The sequence below is a fragment of the Sinocyclocheilus anshuiensis genome, unplaced genomic scaffold (genome assembly GCF_001515605.1).
Source record: "Sinocyclocheilus anshuiensis isolate Anshui unplaced genomic scaffold, SAMN03320099.WGS_v1.1 scaffold1774, whole genome shotgun sequence".
Classification (NCBI taxonomy): domain Eukaryota; kingdom Metazoa; phylum Chordata; class Actinopteri; order Cypriniformes; family Cyprinidae; genus Sinocyclocheilus; species Sinocyclocheilus anshuiensis.
Genome location: NW_015546120.1, coordinates 73,707 through 90,958, shown reverse-complemented (window position 1 = coordinate 90,958; position 17,252 = coordinate 73,707). Strand labels below are relative to the sequence as shown.

The 17,252-nt window shown below is 39.3% G+C and overlaps 3 protein-coding genes across 3 annotated transcripts in view; 1 reads left to right on the top strand and 2 right to left on the bottom strand.

The window, feature by feature from the left end:
* LOC107700947 (serine-rich adhesin for platelets) overlaps positions 1-481 on the top strand; it is a 1,775-nt gene extending 1,294 nt beyond the window's left edge. Inside the window, exons 4-5 of the mRNA XM_016502826.1 lie at positions 1-75; positions 172-481. Coding sequence (XP_016358312.1) covers positions 1-75; positions 172-481 — 385 coding nt within the window. The remainder of the gene's footprint in view (positions 76-171) is intronic.
* Positions 380-1,543, bottom strand: LOC107700954 (hyphally regulated cell wall protein 1-like; the record flags this gene model as incomplete). Its single annotated transcript, XM_016502833.1, has 3 exons — positions 380-534; positions 577-1,188; positions 1,444-1,543. Coding segments are annotated over 3 exons (753 nt in total), but the record flags the coding sequence as incomplete, so codon positions are not given.
* An 11,674-nt stretch (positions 1,544-13,217) lies between these two features.
* Positions 13,218-17,252, bottom strand: part of LOC107700953 (serine/threonine-protein kinase Nek1-like) — an 11,907-nt gene continuing 7,872 nt past the window's right edge. The window contains exon 10 of the mRNA XM_016502831.1: positions 13,218-14,885. Coding sequence (XP_016358317.1) covers positions 13,806-14,885 — 1,080 coding nt within the window. The 3' untranslated portion in view covers positions 13,218-13,805. The remainder of the gene's footprint in view (positions 14,886-17,252) is intronic.

Below are 17,252 nucleotides of genomic sequence, written 5' to 3'. Positions count from 1 at the left end.
CCTTTCCTTGACCGCTTGCCTGACCACTTCCCTGACCATTTCCTTGACGGCTTGCCTGACCGCTTCCCTGACCATAACTGCTTCCCTGACCGCTTCCCTGACCATAACCGCTTCCCTCACCATCACCTTGACGGCTTGCCTGACTGCTTGCTTGACTATATGCTTGACCACTTCCTTGAATGCTTGCCTGACCATTTCCCTGACCATAACCGCTTCCCTGACCGTCTCCTTGACGGCTTTCCTGACTGCTTGCTTGACCATTTCCCTGACCGCTTCCCTGGCCATAACCACTTTCTTGACTGCTTGCTTGACCGCTTGCCTGACCGCTTCCCTGACCATTTCCTTGACGGCTTGCTTGACTATATGCTTGACCATTTCCCTGGCCATAACCGCTTCCCTGACTGCTTGCCTGACCGCTTCTCTGACCATTTCCTTGAATGCTTGCCTGACCACTTGCCTGACCATTTCCTTGACGGCTTGACTGACTGCTTCCTTAACCACTTCCATGACCGCTTGCCTGACCATGATCGCTTCCCTGATCATTTCCTTGCCGGCTTGCCTGACTGCTTCCTTGACCACTTCCATGACCGCTTGCCTGACCATGATCGCTTCCCTGATCATTTCCTTGCCGGCTTGCCTGACTGCTTCCTTGACCACTTCCATGACCGCTTGCCTGACCATGATCGCTTCCCTGATCATTTCCTTGCCGGCTTGACTGACTGCTTCCTTGACCACTTCCATGACCGCTTGCCTGACCATAACCACTTCCTTGACCATTTCCTTGAAGGCTTGCCTGGCCACTTCCCTGACCATGTGCTTGACCACTAGCCTGACTATAAACCATTCCCTGAATGCTTGCTTGACCACTTCCTTGACCACTTCCCTGACCATTTCCTTGACCGCTTCCCTGACCATTTCCTTGACTGCTTCCCTGACCATTTCCTTGACCGCTTCCCTGACCACTTGAATGTCCACTTGCCTGACCATAACCGCTTCCCTTACCTCTTGCCTGAACATTTGCTTGACCGCTTCCCTGACCATAACTGCTTCTCTGACCGCTTGGTTCACTGCATGCACGGCCGCTTGTGGTTGGGCAACATCTCTGTGTGGCAGGACACTGGCCGTCATGGAAACAGCTTTCAGCAGACAGTGGAATGTCCTGCCGGTTGCGACATTGACCTGGCTTCACTGCATGGACACATAATCAGCTTTAGTTTGTGCATATAGACAGTATGCCACTTCAATATACAGCATGAAACACTGAAAGCATGAATAGCAAGTTTTAACAAAGTGAATTATATTCTAAGTATTATTGCTCTTTATTTTGTAAAGCAATCCTGTGTTTAAAACCATCCTATAGGATGAATTCTAACTTCCTTTGAGAAGAATAACAAAAGGCAAAATGTATCATTTAATCAACAATCAAAATATTATAACAAATACCTGTACATGGAGCCGTACAGTAACGTCCGCATCCATTGCTGCAGCACTTCTCATTGTTGGGACAGTTAGAGTCACGAGTACAGGACCAGGTACACAATCTTCTTACAGATGATAGGGGTGGACACTCTCCTGGCTTTGCTGTTATACAGACACATGACAGAAAGCATCACTGTGTATGCGCGCGTGCGTTACGTGTCGGGGGGGGGGGGGGGTGCGCTAGCATCCATTATTAACTGAAACTCACTGGAAACAAGCAGCACGCAAACAGGCCGACTGTCAAATCGACAGCATTTGTGTCCTCCAGAGCAGTCGGTATCAGAAGAACATCCTCGACGGGACGGCAAGACCGTCAGCTTCACCGGACAGTAACCGTCCACTAGAGGATCATTAGGGGAAGCCAGGGAGTGTGGTTTCAGCACTTGTAAATCAGGGGTTTTGTAATGGGTCTGAAACCTTAATACAAATTTGACATTTATCTGCTTCAAATCAAATGTTTTAAAACCTTCTAACTCCAAATCCTACATTCAAAGACTGAAAGTCACTTATTTCTGCATTTCTTCAGGCTGTGTAATGAATTCAACAGATCTTTTCACCTGTGATTCGTCTTTGAATAGCATCTGTAATGCTCAAGTATCCGAACAGACACGATAAAAGCACAATCAACGAGCAATGCACTCGAGCCGTCATCCTCCCGACCTGCGATCTCACAATGATCTCTGCTGGAAAATGCGCTGAATTGGTACATCAGGCGCAGCGGACAGCAAAGCGCACAAAACTAAACCACATAAACGTGTAGCTGCAATATGGGGTTAAAATGGGGTTTTAAAGATCCAAATACTGTGTGTCACTTATTTCTGCATTTCTTCAGGCTGCGTAATGAAGTCAACAGATCTTCTCACCTGTGGTTTGTCCATGAGTAGCTTCTGTTATGCTCAAGTATCCGAACAGACACGATAAAACAGCAATTAATGAGAAATACACTCGAGCTGTCATTCTCCCAACTTGCAATCTCACAATGATCTCTGCTGAAAAATGCGCTGTATTGGTGCGTCAGGAAAAGCAGACAGCGACACGCGCAAAACTAAAACAACTAAACGTGTTGCTGCAATATCAAGCTCTGTATAATGGGGTTTTAAAGATCCAAGGAGATCAGGTCAACTCCAACCCTGATCAAACTCACCTGCCTGTAGCTTTCTAGTAATCAGACTGGAAGACCTTGATTAGCTTGTTCAGGTGTGTTTGATTGGGGTTGGACGAGCTGAATGCTGCATTCACACCATGTCATAATTATTAAGGTAGCCTAATTACGAGAGGATTGTGCGTTTCTGGCCCTGTCCCAAATGGCAGCCTAAACCCTCGCAGTCTTCCTCTGAGTCTAAGGTCTGAGGACACCCTAAGGTCTCGTGGACTTAACGGACATGTGCACGCGGTGGCCATTGTAAGTCCGTAAGACAGCAAGTGCACATGAAGTGTTCCATTTGGGACAGGGCCTCTATGGCGACACTGCAGCGGTCAGGTGGTACAGTGATCATGTTGTAGTACCAATAGGTGTGATCGACTTCATGCAGCGCTAAGCAAATCAAAGCAGTGCGTGCCGGTTCTTCTTCTTCTTTTTTTTTTTTTTTATTAACCAGAAAAATATAAACAACTAATGCACAAGAGTGTACAAACCATTTATTCAGTAATCAACAACTGTATATCTGTGGAAAATATTACAAGTCTTGTTTGCTTTTTTATTAACAATGTTCTCCAAACTGGTGCATAGTCTTGCCCTCAGGCAACAAACCACTTTTTTGGGCCTCACCCCCCCCCCCTTTAATTTTTTAAATAAAAAAATATATACATATAATATCACCTGACATGTCTGTTCAATAAAATGATGGGCTGAAGTGGGTGTAGCCTTTTGTTTGGGGATGGAGCAGTCATTTTAGGAAGCAAAGCTGCATGGGATACAGTGCCACAAATTGGTAAGATAAATAGCACTATTTAACATGTTTAAAATGAAATATCTTTATATTTAAAAAAAAATATATGCATGTGCATCAATATGTAAATAAGTATGTATGACTATTAAAATACTTATTTTGTTTTTATTTATATACTGAAACTGTGTTTTTGTTTTGTTTGTTGCCTCAGGGCAACATTGTGCAGTTAGAGCCCTTTTGTTCATGCAATAGGCCTATCGTGCTAAAGTGTGGATGCATATTAGAACCATATGGTGCATTCAAGTCCTCCTATGAATTGTATGTTTACGAGCTCTGAAAACTCAAAGAATCTGCATTATGTATGTAATTGATATTTATTATTATTATTATTATGCTGCCACAGGGAATCAAGCCTATCAGCTGACTAAATGAGTAGTGTTTTCTGGCAAACTTTCTCTTCACACACACACACACACACACAGTGGCACACACAAAGTGACACACACAGTGGCATACACACAGTGGCACACACACGCAGTGACTGTGGTGGCTTCTGCCACTGCTGTGGGGAATCATTCTTAAAGTATTGGGGTTTTGATGCCAGAATTTAGATTTTATTATTTAGAGACAATAAAACCGAGAAAGCTCTGCAGAACAATCTATCGAGTCTGTGTCTGTACTCTCTTTTATACAGTGCTTCCCGAAGGCATGTTCAATACATTTCGTACATATGGTTATTGCTTATCAACTCTTTTGGCTGTTTCTCCAGCCTGCCACCCAGAAGCAGACAGGAGGCCCCAATTTATGTTCCATGACTAAAGAGGCCCCATCATATATTTTGTCTAATGTCCAAATAGGATGTGCAGCTTCACCATATACTGCAGTTTTGTAATGTCTGCACATTCCATTCTCATGCAGGCCTCTACACACAGGCAAATACCTGATTATAATAGTAGAATAACTTGATACATAAATAGCTAGATTCACATTGATTATACTTGATTAGTTCATATATTGATTAATAAAAATATTCCACAGTATGTGGGGGTTCCTGGTGAGGGGTGTGCTGGGGAGACGTGGCGAACTCCAGACGACGAGACTGAATTTTCCTTTATTTCTTCCACTTCAAAATCGGAACTGTTTAAATAAAGCATGAGATTAACCAGTTCGATCAACGGAAAATCACACCTGGGAAGATCGCAGTGGACAGTCACGTCGTCAAGCCCCAGCTGGAAACACACACCTAGAGTGGCGTCGTGCCAGCTCATCCGGTTCGCAAGCTCGAGAAATTCCTCCACAAATCGCTCCAACCTCCGACTGCCCTGCTGCAAACGCCACAGCTGCTCCTCAGCTGCTGTCATCCTTTTCTTTTTTTGGTCCGGTATTCTGTCACACTTCAGCTGCTGCTACTGTGATGGAACGAGGAGACGTGGAGTAGGCTTCAAACAAACAGTCTTTAATAAACATCCAATGGTACAAAGACCGCACACGTAGCAGAGGGGAAAGACGAACAATACCAGACTCTGGACATGGGAAAACACAGGGCTAATAAACTCAGAACCAAATGGGGAACACCTGGAAATCAATGAACGTAATCAAGGGAGAAACTGGGTAATGGGGAGCATGTGAGGGAGGAAAACACAAACAAAACAGTCCTTGGGTGTGACAGCGCCATGGTACAACAGTAATACCCATTCTCTCAAGAAAGAAACCTGATCCTGAGCACAAATGGAGAAAAACTAACTTGGTAGTTTTTAGAATTGCATGGAAAAACAGTATGTCCGAGCATATCCGCAAACTCATAGAAAATAACCAAAACAATCCAAGGTTTTTATTTAGCACAGTGGCTAGATTAACAAATAGCCAGATGCCACCCGATCTAAATATTCCCTCACAGTTTAATAGTAATGACTTTATGAATTTCTTCACTGATAAAATAGATAACATCATAAATACAATAACAAATTTAGATTCTACAGCGTCTATTACTTTAGCTTCATTCATCGCACCAAAAGATAAACTGCAGTGCTTTACAAATATAGGACAGGAAGAGCTAAATAAACTTATCACCGCATCTAAACCAACAACATGCCTGTTAGATCCTGTACCCACTAAATTACTGCAAGAGTTGTTACCTGTAGCAGAAGAACCGCTTCTCAATATTATTAACTCATCGTTATCTTTAGGTCACGTCCCAAAACCATTCAAGCTGGCTGTTATTAAGCTTCTTATTAAGAAACCACAACTAGATCCTAATGAACTGGCAAATTACAGACCCATTTCAAATCTTCCGTTTATGCCTAAAATTTTTGAAGAAGTTGTGTCTGCTCAATTGTGCTCCTCTTCATCTCTACTAAATTACTGAAAGAGTTGTTACCTGTAGCAGAAGAACCGCTTCTCAATATTATTAACTCATCGTTATCTTTAGGTCACGTCCCAAAACCATTCAAGCTGGCTGTTATTAAGCTTCTTATTAAGAAACCACAACTAGATCCTAATGAACTGGCAAATTACAGACCCATTTCAAATCTTCCGTTTATGCCTAAAATTTTTGAAGAAGTTGTGTCTGCTCAATTGTGCTCCTCTTCATCTCTATGAAGAATTTCATAGGCCCTTGCTTCTTGCGTCAGACCAAGGCTGCATCTCATTGCTAGTTTTATTTGATCTTATAACTTCTAAATTATCTAAGCTAACAGAGTGTATTAAAAATGTAAAAGTACAAAAAAAAATAATCTTATTGAATTTGCATAAGGCAGAGATATTATTTATTGGACCAAAAAGCAGTACACAGAATCTCTTGAATTACAATTTGCAACTAGACAGATGCACTGTTACTTCCACTGCAGTCAAATATCTGGGTGTTATATTAGACAGCAACTTGTCTTTTGAAAATCATATTTCCCATGTTAAAAAAAAAAAGAATTCTTCCATCTTAGAAACATTGCCAAGCTAAAAAAACATGTTACCTGTTTCTGATGCAGAAAAGCTAGTTCATGCATTCATGACCTCTAGACTGGACTATTGTAATGCACTGCTAGGTGGTTGTCCTGCATCTTCAATAAACAAGCTACAGGTAGTCCAAAATGCAGTGGCTAGAGTCCTTACCAGGTCAAGAAATTATGGTCATATTACCCCAATTTTACAGTCTCTGCACTGGCTACCTATCAAGTTCCATATCAGTTACAAAATAGTATCACTTGCCTATAAGGCCCTTAATGGGTTAGCTCCTGCGTACCTAACTAGTCTTCTACCACGCTACAATCTATCACGCTCCCTAAGGTCGCAAAACTCTGGACTTTTGGTAGTACCTAGGATAGCAAAGTCCACTAAAGGAGGTAGAGCTTTTTCACATTTGGCTCCCAAACTCTGGAATAGCCTTCCTGATAACGTTCGGGGTTCAGACACACTCTCCCTGTTTAAATCTAGATTAAAGACACATCTCTTTGGCCAAGCATTCGAATAATGCATCTCATAAGCTTTTACTGCAGTTATATCTGATCAAATGCACATTATTATTCCTTAGCTTGGGTTTAACAAATCATTTTTGCTTGGTTGGAACAGCAGCTACGCTAATTATGTCTCTATTTGTTTGTCTGTTGCTGCCATGGGATTGACATCCTGTAATCCCATAATCATTGCTGTTAATAGTGTTCATCGTCTGTTTGATTACGTCATTAACTGCATTTTACCCTACATTTCTGCCATATGTATGTACATCAATTTGACATAGTAACCACTGACAAGCTACTACTAAATATATTGTAGAAACTTAATTTTCTGTAAAGATGTTATGCAACGTTTTGTATTGTGAAAAGCGCTATACAAATAAACTTGAATTGAATTGAATTGAATTATTTCGCAGACTGAGACGTTGTTTCATATTACAACACAGCAAAATCCCCTACAACTGATGTCCAGCCACAGCCTTTGATGAAATCTACTAAAATAAAATAAGAAACTAATGCCAGGAACACACTACATGACTTTCAAAGTCATCGGATCGCTGTTTTTCTCACACTACATGACTGTCCAGAGTACCACTAAGTGCTGTTGTGTGAGCATTACACAACGGATTGGCATCAAGGGGGTCACACATTACACAACATTTCACAACATTTCAATAGGAAGAATCGCCTAGCAAATCATGCCACATAAGATAAACGAACTGAATATTACCCTATCACAGGAGTATACAAACCTGTTTAAAGATGCTGTTCTTTACTTCTTTATTTTGTTATCTCCTATGTATAAAACCACATTGGTAAAACCAGCGTGAGAATGGCAAATGTTCTCATAACACTAAACAACTCTTCATTAACTTAACTAAACTATTTCTAATATATAATATAGAATGATATTGAGTCTCAGGGTCAAAAATCCTGAGCAAACAAAAACAATAATTAATTAATTAAACAGGACTTACATCATGACAAGTTGTTTGGGATAGTTTCAAGGAAAAATTATCTACTCTTATCCAAAAACTCCAGCATACTCAGTTGTACGACACAAAGTTTGAGAGGTGCACATTCAAATAACTCATTTAGCATTATTTGCTCAATCTGATTATCTGTAAGTGTGAACTCGTGAAATGGGACTGTATTTTATGCTCAGATGAAACTAAATTAAAGCATTTTAGCAGCAAACACTCGATGGGTTTGGTGAACACAGGGATAAAAAAGTACCCCATGTGTACAATGAAATATACTTCTGTATCTTTAGTGTTGTGGGCCTATTTTTCTTGCCGGAGGTCCTGGACATCTTGTTTAGATACGTGGCATCATGGATTCCAACAGATCATGGGTACCAATAGATATACAAATCTAAACCTGACTGTCCCTGCTAGGAATCTTATAATGGGCGAATGTGGGTCTTTCAACAGTACAATGATCAAAAAACAAACATCAAAATCAAAACAAAAATGTGTCAAAAATGTTCTCCAATCTCATTTTTCCACAGGAGGCAGGCTCCCTAAGAAGGATGATAAAGACCATAGCTTAGTGTCAGTCGCTGCATGCACAGCTCTTGCTAACACATTAGTTACACAAACCTTAAACATTTTTCAAGTTTAACCATTGCTTTACGCGTTCAGAGAAAGGTATCACAATTTAATGAGATTAATGCTTTAATAAAGCATGGTAAGATGGCATGTTAGATTAAAATGCAAAACTGTAAACAAGTAAGTATAATCAAATGTTTGAAAAATATTGATATAACTCACTGGCCAAGTGATATATTCCTGTTAGTTGCAAAAGAGATTAATTTACGCAATGTATATATACACTGAACAAAATTATAAATGCAACACTTTTGTTTTTGCCCCCATTTTTCATGAGCTGAACTCAAAGATCTAAGACTTTTTCTATGTACACAAAAGGCCTATTTCTCTCAAATATTGTTCACAAATCTGTCTAAATCTGTGTTAGTGAGCACTTCTACTTTGCCGAGATAATCCATCCACCTCACAGGTGTGGCATATCAAGATGCTGATTAGACAGCATGATTATTGCACAGGTGTGCCTTAGGCTGGCCACAATATATCTGGTGTGACCATCGTTCATTCCGGCGAGGACTCTGTAGGCATTCATACACTCATATTTACTGAACTGAGTCAAACAAATTCTCGGTATATATATATATATATATATTACATTTACATTTAGTCATTTAGCAGATGCTTTTATCCAAAGCAACTTACACATGAGGACAATGGAAGAAATCAAAATCAACAAAAGAGCAATGATATACAAGTGCTTTAACAAGTCTCAGTTAGCTTAATGCAGTACACATAGCAAGGTTTTTTTTTAAATAATATAATACATAAAAATAAAACAGATAGAATAGGAAAAGAATAGAGCATACTAGTGTTAGATGTCTTTTTGCTTTTGTTAACTGTATAATAAATTAAAAGAAAACAGATAGAATATAAAAAGATTAGAACGCAAGTGTTGTTGTTTATTTAAGAAAATAAGCAGCAAATGAATAGAGTGCAAGTCTAAAAGGGACAAGTGTTTTTTTATTTTTTTTAAGAATAGAATTAGAATAGAGAGTGCTAGAGTTAGAGGGTCAAATAAAGATGGAACAGATGTGTTTTAGCCGATTCTTGAAGATGGCCAAGGACTCAGCTGTTCAGATTGAGTTGGGCAGGTCATTCCACCAGGAGGGAACATATATATCTTTTTTTTTTATTTTAATTTTTTTTTTAGTCATGTTTGGACTATTTTTTTTTCTTTATTCAATTGTTATTGTTGATTGGCAGCTTTATTGTTAAGGGCTGCATTGTACATTGTACTCAACTGAAATTTTTTTTTTTATATTATGATTTTTTTTTTTTTTTTTTGAATATGTGAAAATGTTTGCAAGCATATTGCAATGCAGTTAAAGTGAAAATAAACAGAAAACAAGCAGTGAATATATTAAATAAATATATATATGTTAAAACATCACTGTGTATGTGCCTTATTCAAGCAGTTCGTGACTCAATTAAGATCTGAATTGCATACAAGTGCAGACATATTTCATAAACACAATTTTTTTTATGTTTAGTGTGAGACCTCAAACCCAAGACTCCAAATACCATTATAAACAGACATTTATACATATTTGGAGAGCTCAGTAGATATTTGTCCTCCTTTTCATTGATATAAATGTGTCAAGTTGGTTACAATAACACTGTAGCATACTACTTTGAAACATTTTGTTGCTTATTGTATACTGTTTCACACACTATTCTTAAAAAAAAACAGTAGGCAGTATACACTGTATACTGGGCAGTAGGCAGTATGTTAGTATGCCATTTCGAACACAGCCACACTCTGATTACATAGTAGTGATGAGAAGTCCAGTTCCAGTTTTATCTGTTATTAAATAAACTTCATTTCATCAAATTCGCACCCTCACTCACGCTCATAAATTAATATCAGCACAGCTAGACAGTGGTAGCTTCACGCATGCTCAGTATCTCCAGCTCATCAGTTCTCAATATGTTGAACGTGTCCTAAAGAAATGGTTCTCAGTGTGTCCGAAAGAAGCGGTTCTCGGTTCAGTGTACTGGTGATTCGAGAACTGTTGACTCCGCTGTAGCAGTACCGTTCATTCGGTACTACATGCTCAGTATATCAGCTGCTCGTGCTCATCGGTTCTCTCAGTTACAGGAGTGATATATACTCCGGGATATTGGTTTATTTAGAGTCGTAGGGACTGTCAGGCATGTCTGAAATTGAGAAACTTTAGAAAATTGTGGGTCTTGCTGACTTGAGATGTGAACTGTTTTGAACAATTCAGTCAGATTTGGTGAATGAACTGGTTCGACCGGTTCATTCAAATGAGCCACTTCAAAAGAACGATTCGTTCATGAACCCGGACATCACTATTTCCTTAGTAACCGCTGTAAACAAAGCAGCGCTGCGCTTATAAACACTACTGCTGCGTTCAAGTCCTCCTGGGAAGTTTGTACTTACGAGTTGACAAGCCGTAATTACGATGTCAGTTGCGTTCAAGTCACTTTCGTCGGCACAAGATGGCGGTGTACCTTCTTTTAATAAATTACCAGAAAATACAGCATGGTTGTGTGTCATTTTCTTATGGAAAATGAAGAGCAAAAAATTTGCATCAGGTGTGTTTTGCGTTTTTATTATTTTTTAATAATTTATGAAGCCACTTTAAGCTGTATCGTACAAAAACTTGTTATTAATTGTTATATTACAATCCTGTCATATATAATACCTATAAGTAGTGTGGTTTATATTTTACTTTTGCACTCTCTGTCTCTCTCTCTCTCTGTCATGTTCCAGACATCAGCATCAACAAACGCTATAAAAATACAGATATAAAAAAAAAAGCTGTTAATGAATGCAACATGGCAAATCAAACGTTTTCTCACCAATAGGTACAGAAATGATAGAAATTATATTATTATTTTTTTTGGCATTTCATTAACTTGCTGCATATAACAAGAACATGACCAATTTAAGTTTATAGGACAACTAAACTGTCAGTTTCAACAAAAATGTACTGTCAACAACAGACGTTGCATCCATCGATTCCGCCATGTTTCTCACTGACACGCCCCCAACTCGGAAACTCTGGGCTTAAAGAAAATTTCGAGTTTCACGCTCATAATAATGACTTTATGGTGGCGTTAATGTGCTTTCAACCCGTAAATACAAACTATCTGACATGACTTGAACGCACCATACTTTAATATGCATTATACAGAGTCAAGATGAAAAGAAAACAACATACTTTTCTAAAGTCAGTTTCCCTGTCAGTGATACACTCCTTCCCCAATTCTATCGCGATCCGTTTAACATCTCAGCCGAGATACTCCGTATAGGAGATAACACTAGAGGTAGATCGACTCGTCTCGAGTTTTCGACACACTAGTGCCTTTGAAATAGTGTTCCAGAGCATTGCTTGAAATGAGGCTGTCACGTGGCCGATATAATTATCGGACACGTGACAAATGAAGCTTTGTTACCTAACACAAAGCACTTCGATTGCGCTGTCCCATATTCATTTAGTGCAATGTTATAATTATATCGGCCATGCCTATATGTATGTAGCTTTAACGTGGTGTATTATTGCTAATTTGAAAGACTACTAATAAAAACAATTAGCCTGTGTGTGAAGGACTGTTGTCTGAATGTAAATTAAAACACCTTGCGGGCTCAACCACTGTTCCCAAAAATAATAAAAGTGCTTCCTCAAAAAGTCTGATGCGAGTAAAAATAAAGAACAGGAAGTCTTTATTTTGCAAAATACAGTGAAATGTGGAAACTCCATGCGGCATCATCTTGCATCGTCTATTATTTCACATAGATTTTTGAAGAGTGGATCCGTGCACACTCTAATTGCTAATATTACCCACAATCCATTGCACTTTGGCGAAGGATTTGGTTCAGAACTACAAACACGAATAAAGTGTTAAAAAACTACAAACATGGTGGATGTGCACGACCGACCGGTTAATGGTGCATTCAAGTCCTGCTGGGAAATTCATATTTATGAGTTGAGAAGTCGTAATTACGACGTCATGTGCGTTCAAGTCACTTTGGTCGGAACAAGAGGGCAATTTAACTTTTCTACATAAGTCATGTCTACCCAACATGACTTGAACGCACCAGTAGAGAGCTTTAGATAAAGGGGCTTGAGTTACTAATAATCAAAATTTTACCTGGTAAAAAACATGTATTTAATGCTATCAGCGTTATATTTTATCTGCAACAACAATGTGAACTTTTATAAACATCTGTTTGGCCATTCATTTTTGGAGGGGGGTCTTTTGGGGGGTCAAGACCCGCGAATGCCCCTCCTTGGCGCCAGCCCTGGTGCGTGTAACTATGCGACAGAGCGGTCCGTTAAAGACGCAGTTGTATGACATGATAGTTGCCCCAAAGCTTGCCTAGTCTTCTACTTCACACTTCTGAAAAATCCATCCCGCGCAGGTCTCTACTTCGAAGCACAAATGCAGTTTGCTGTAAAAGCCTCACTGCTTCAGAAGCCTCGTTTGGCACATCCCTAGATAACCGTAATACACACTCAACACTGATGTTAATGAGAACCAACCACCTTGAGGGATATAAAAACAAGGTGAACAGTATCTGATAATCAATGATTAACCATAGCAACAAACTACAGAGTGAATGCGTAACCAATGGAACTAATTTATAAAGAAAGGCAAACAGAAACAGAGCAAACAAAGTGAAAACGAAACCAAAACAGAACATAACACAATAGACAGAAATTATTACATTGGTAAAGTGTATTAATTATCCACAAATCACTAAAAACAATTATAAAACACACACCAATAAGTAATCCATAAAAGCTAATTCACAAACAAACCTACAGCTCTATGTAATAGAAAACACTTGTATATAATGGATATATAGTATCTGCTATATCATTTTTATGTTATGTTATGTTATGTTATTTTATCTATCTATCTATCGTTTGTTTGTTTGTTTCCTATCCATTCTGTCACCTAATGGAGTTTGAGTTCCTTGCCACTGTCGCCTCTGGCTTGTTTAGTTGTGGACACCTACTATTCAACTATATTATTGATCTGACTGCATTGACACTATTATATGAGAACTGAACTGAATGGACTATGACATCGCTGTTTTCTCCAGAGCTACTGAATAGATTAAATCAAATCAATTAATAATTGAAGATCTTTACAATGGACATGAGTCAACACTGAACTGACTCAAGCTGAACAATGGCACTTTTTTTTCTAACTTTGTTGCATAGTTTTTCCTGTTATCATTGTAAACCTGCTTTGTTTTGTAAAATTTCTATTGTAAACAGCGCTATATAAAATATATAAAAGGTGACTTAACTTGATATAATCACAAAAACTCAACCTCATGCTACACACATGAATTCTGGTTTCAGAGCAATATAGGAGGTTTCCTGATTCTCGGACTTAAATCATATCTATATGTTTAAACTATTTAAATCATTGTCTATTTCCCTGTCATCCTTGGCCAATTCTATATAGTCTTTTAGTTCCTCTCTTGTTTTCTGCATTTCCTTCTGGACATCGCAAAGCTCATTATGTGTTCTCCTCATCTCTGCAATGGATTTGAGAACACTGGATGTGACCTTTTCTGGATCATCTACTTGTCCCTGTCTCATCTGGTGAATGTCTACAGAATCCATCACTATGAAGGCGACATCAAGTATGACTAGTAGTCCACTTAACACACCTGAGACTGCTTCTGCTACTACTCGTCCTACTCTTGCAGTCTGAGTAGCAATTCTGCTAACATTTGCCAACAGACCTAAATTCATGAGTTGTGTGGCACACAACATATTTCTTTTGTCTAAATTGCATGATATTTGTACATTGTCAAAAGTTGAGGTGCCAAAAAAAAAACTGAACTTTGTGATTTTTCTCAGTACCTTTCTCAGTGTATTCAGCGGTGTGAGAATAGGTTCGCTTACATATTTATACTTTTGCTGAATTTGTTCAAGGCTCTCTCTGAACGATTTTTGTTGTACAGTATTAGTAATGGTGGAGGCAGCACCTGTTACTCCACCTGCAACTCCAACTCCAACACCGACACCAGTAACAATCAGAGATGCACCAAGAGTGAACGGTGCCAAAATTAAACCAACTAATGCAGTGATTCCTCCAGCTGCTCCAATCACTGAACCTGACAGACTGCCGGCTGTGGCGCTGTAATGTGCAGACTCCATCGAATCTGTTATTCTTCCCCACTCACTAACTAAGGCCTCAAGGTCTTTATAGTGCTTGTTGTAGGCCTTATCAAAGGTGTTGATAGACTTAATGAAACTCTGTAGCAGTGCCTGTGGAGTTCTGCTGTTTCTGTTCTCTGCATCTTCCAGGAATGGTTTTGCTAGAATCTCTTCAACTGAAGGCCTGTCTTTAGGGTCACGGCTGAGCATCTGTCTGATTAATTCTCTCAGTTCTACTGAGTATCTCTCTGAGATATGAGGGGGGTTTCCTGTCATGCTGACTGCATGAATTATGTGACGCTGCATGACATCTGCCTGTGGAGGAAAGAATAAAAAAAATTAAATAAGAATCTGGTTAGTGTCAGAAAGTAAAAGAAAGAAAAGAAAAGAGCTGGATATAATTGCAAACAGGGGTACATGATACACAGAACAATCACTGTAACAATAACAAGATCTGACAAAGAAAGGAACAAACACAGGACCAGAGGCGTCATGCCCATTCAGATTTTTGAGCCAAGTGTATTTTGAATGCAGCTTCCAAAAGACAAAAAAATAGGCAAATAATATTTGTTATATTTGATTCTGTGCGGCACATCACCAACTGCTGAATTCAATTGTGCATCCGTGCTTTGGCTGGCGCTGAGCCAAACGCGTTTCACACACGATTCTGTTGAGCTTATGAATGCAATGGCCAATCAGAGGCGTTCTGATGGGTCATCGCTGAAACGCCTGTGTTTTGCGCTCGCTGACTGAATTCTGCTCTCTGGCGAATTCTCTCATCATAAACAACAAAGTGCAGATGTGCGTAGGAATGCAAGTAAGATAGTCATTTCACAGTGTAAACAGCTTCAGTGATTATAATGGGAGTTTTTGAGAGTGCTTCAACTCTAGCTAGACTAAAGTCAGTGAAAATGTTAATGATAATGTATGCTAAATGTTCTTTGCTGTATTTATGTACAATGAAAGTGTTATAATTAGTGACTTACGATGTTCTTATTAAATTCACGTTAAATACAAAGTCAGTCATATTAAAAATATGTTATGGCATGACACCCATATCTGGTACTTAAGTAAAAAGATGGGTTTTATGCGTAGTTAATAGATCTCACTAACATTAGGTTACTTTGCCCATCGCCATTATAGATCACCTAACATGATCTATAAAGGTGCAAAATGCATTTACGTACACATATTTGAGAATCAAGATATTTCATGATATAGTTAACACGTTTGGGAAAATTTCAAATAAAAAGGAAAAATTAAATAAAACGTTAGCCTCAAAACATAACCCAGTTTATACAGTGCTATCGTGGCTGTTGTGTGTCACATGACAAACATGAAGAGCCCCCAATCCCCCCCACCACCTTCACTTGTGCCCCCTCAAAAATAATAAGTGCATGACGCCACTGTACAGGACTATATATACGTAGAAAAGTATCAACATCGTTCCCAGAAAACCACTATCCTGCAGAGGAGGGGGTTACATCATCTTTAAATATTACATAGAAAAAAAATTATAAAATAAAAAATATTATCTACAAAAGCGCTTTTATGACAGATAAGTAACCAGTGCGTGAAATAGTCATGATAGTCATGGCAACCATATACATTGTGCGATTCCCTTTACTAGATGCACTCAAAAGGCACCTAGAAGCAGGAAATATGCCGTATGTATAAGTTAATTTGTATGGGACGTTGACAAATTCACTTATTTTATGGTCAAATATTTTTTCAGCGGCTTTCAAAAAGTGGTGGGGACATGTCCCACCCGTCCCACCCGCAAATTACTCCTATGTACAAAACACAACTCAAAACCCATTTACACAACATTGTTTTCAACAACAACAACAAAAGGAAAACTTTTTATTCATTTTAACTGTTGTCTGTGAAATTAGGCATGAGAGTGTTTATTTAACACTAGGGTTTTTGCTGTGTACCATGAAAAAGCACTGAGCTCTGAGTTTATAGATTCTAAAGATAATTATACAGCAGGGATCCTCAAATCTGGCCCACGAGATCCACTTTCCTGCAGAGTTTAGCTCTAACCCTAATCAAACACATCTGTGCATGCTAATCAATGTCTTCAGGATCATTAGAAAATCACAGGTAGGTGAGTTTGATCAGGGTTGGAGCTAAACTCTGCAGCACATTGGCCCTCCAGGGCAATATTTGAGGAACCCTGCTATACAGACCCATCAAGTAATATTTTTTGTATGATGTATTTGTCACAGTTATGCTCTTAAGCAACTGCAATACAGGGAAGAGCATTCATTTGGAGACTATACGCTTCGTTTTTGCCAGCTTGCCTATCAGACTTCATTCAACGATGAGATTATAAAATCATTGTTCTGGATCGGAGCAAATGGGGGACTAAGGGACTTACCTGATATGAGGATGGGACATTGGAAAGAGGTGTCTGCAGTGTGTCTGCCCTGAATTAATGACATCTAGTGCAGCCACTGCAGGCTCAAAGCCCACCACACAACAGAGCCCACCGCAGACGGGGAGCTTCCATCTAGAGACCTGCGCGGGATGGATTTTTCAGTCCCGCTCCCGCCCGTTCCCGCAAGATTCTGTCCCGCGCCCGCCCGCTCCCGCAAATCTTATCTGGTCCCGCCCGCGACATTCATGTTTTGTCCCGCTCCCGCCCGCAAAAGCCCGCATAAAAGTAATCTATATAGA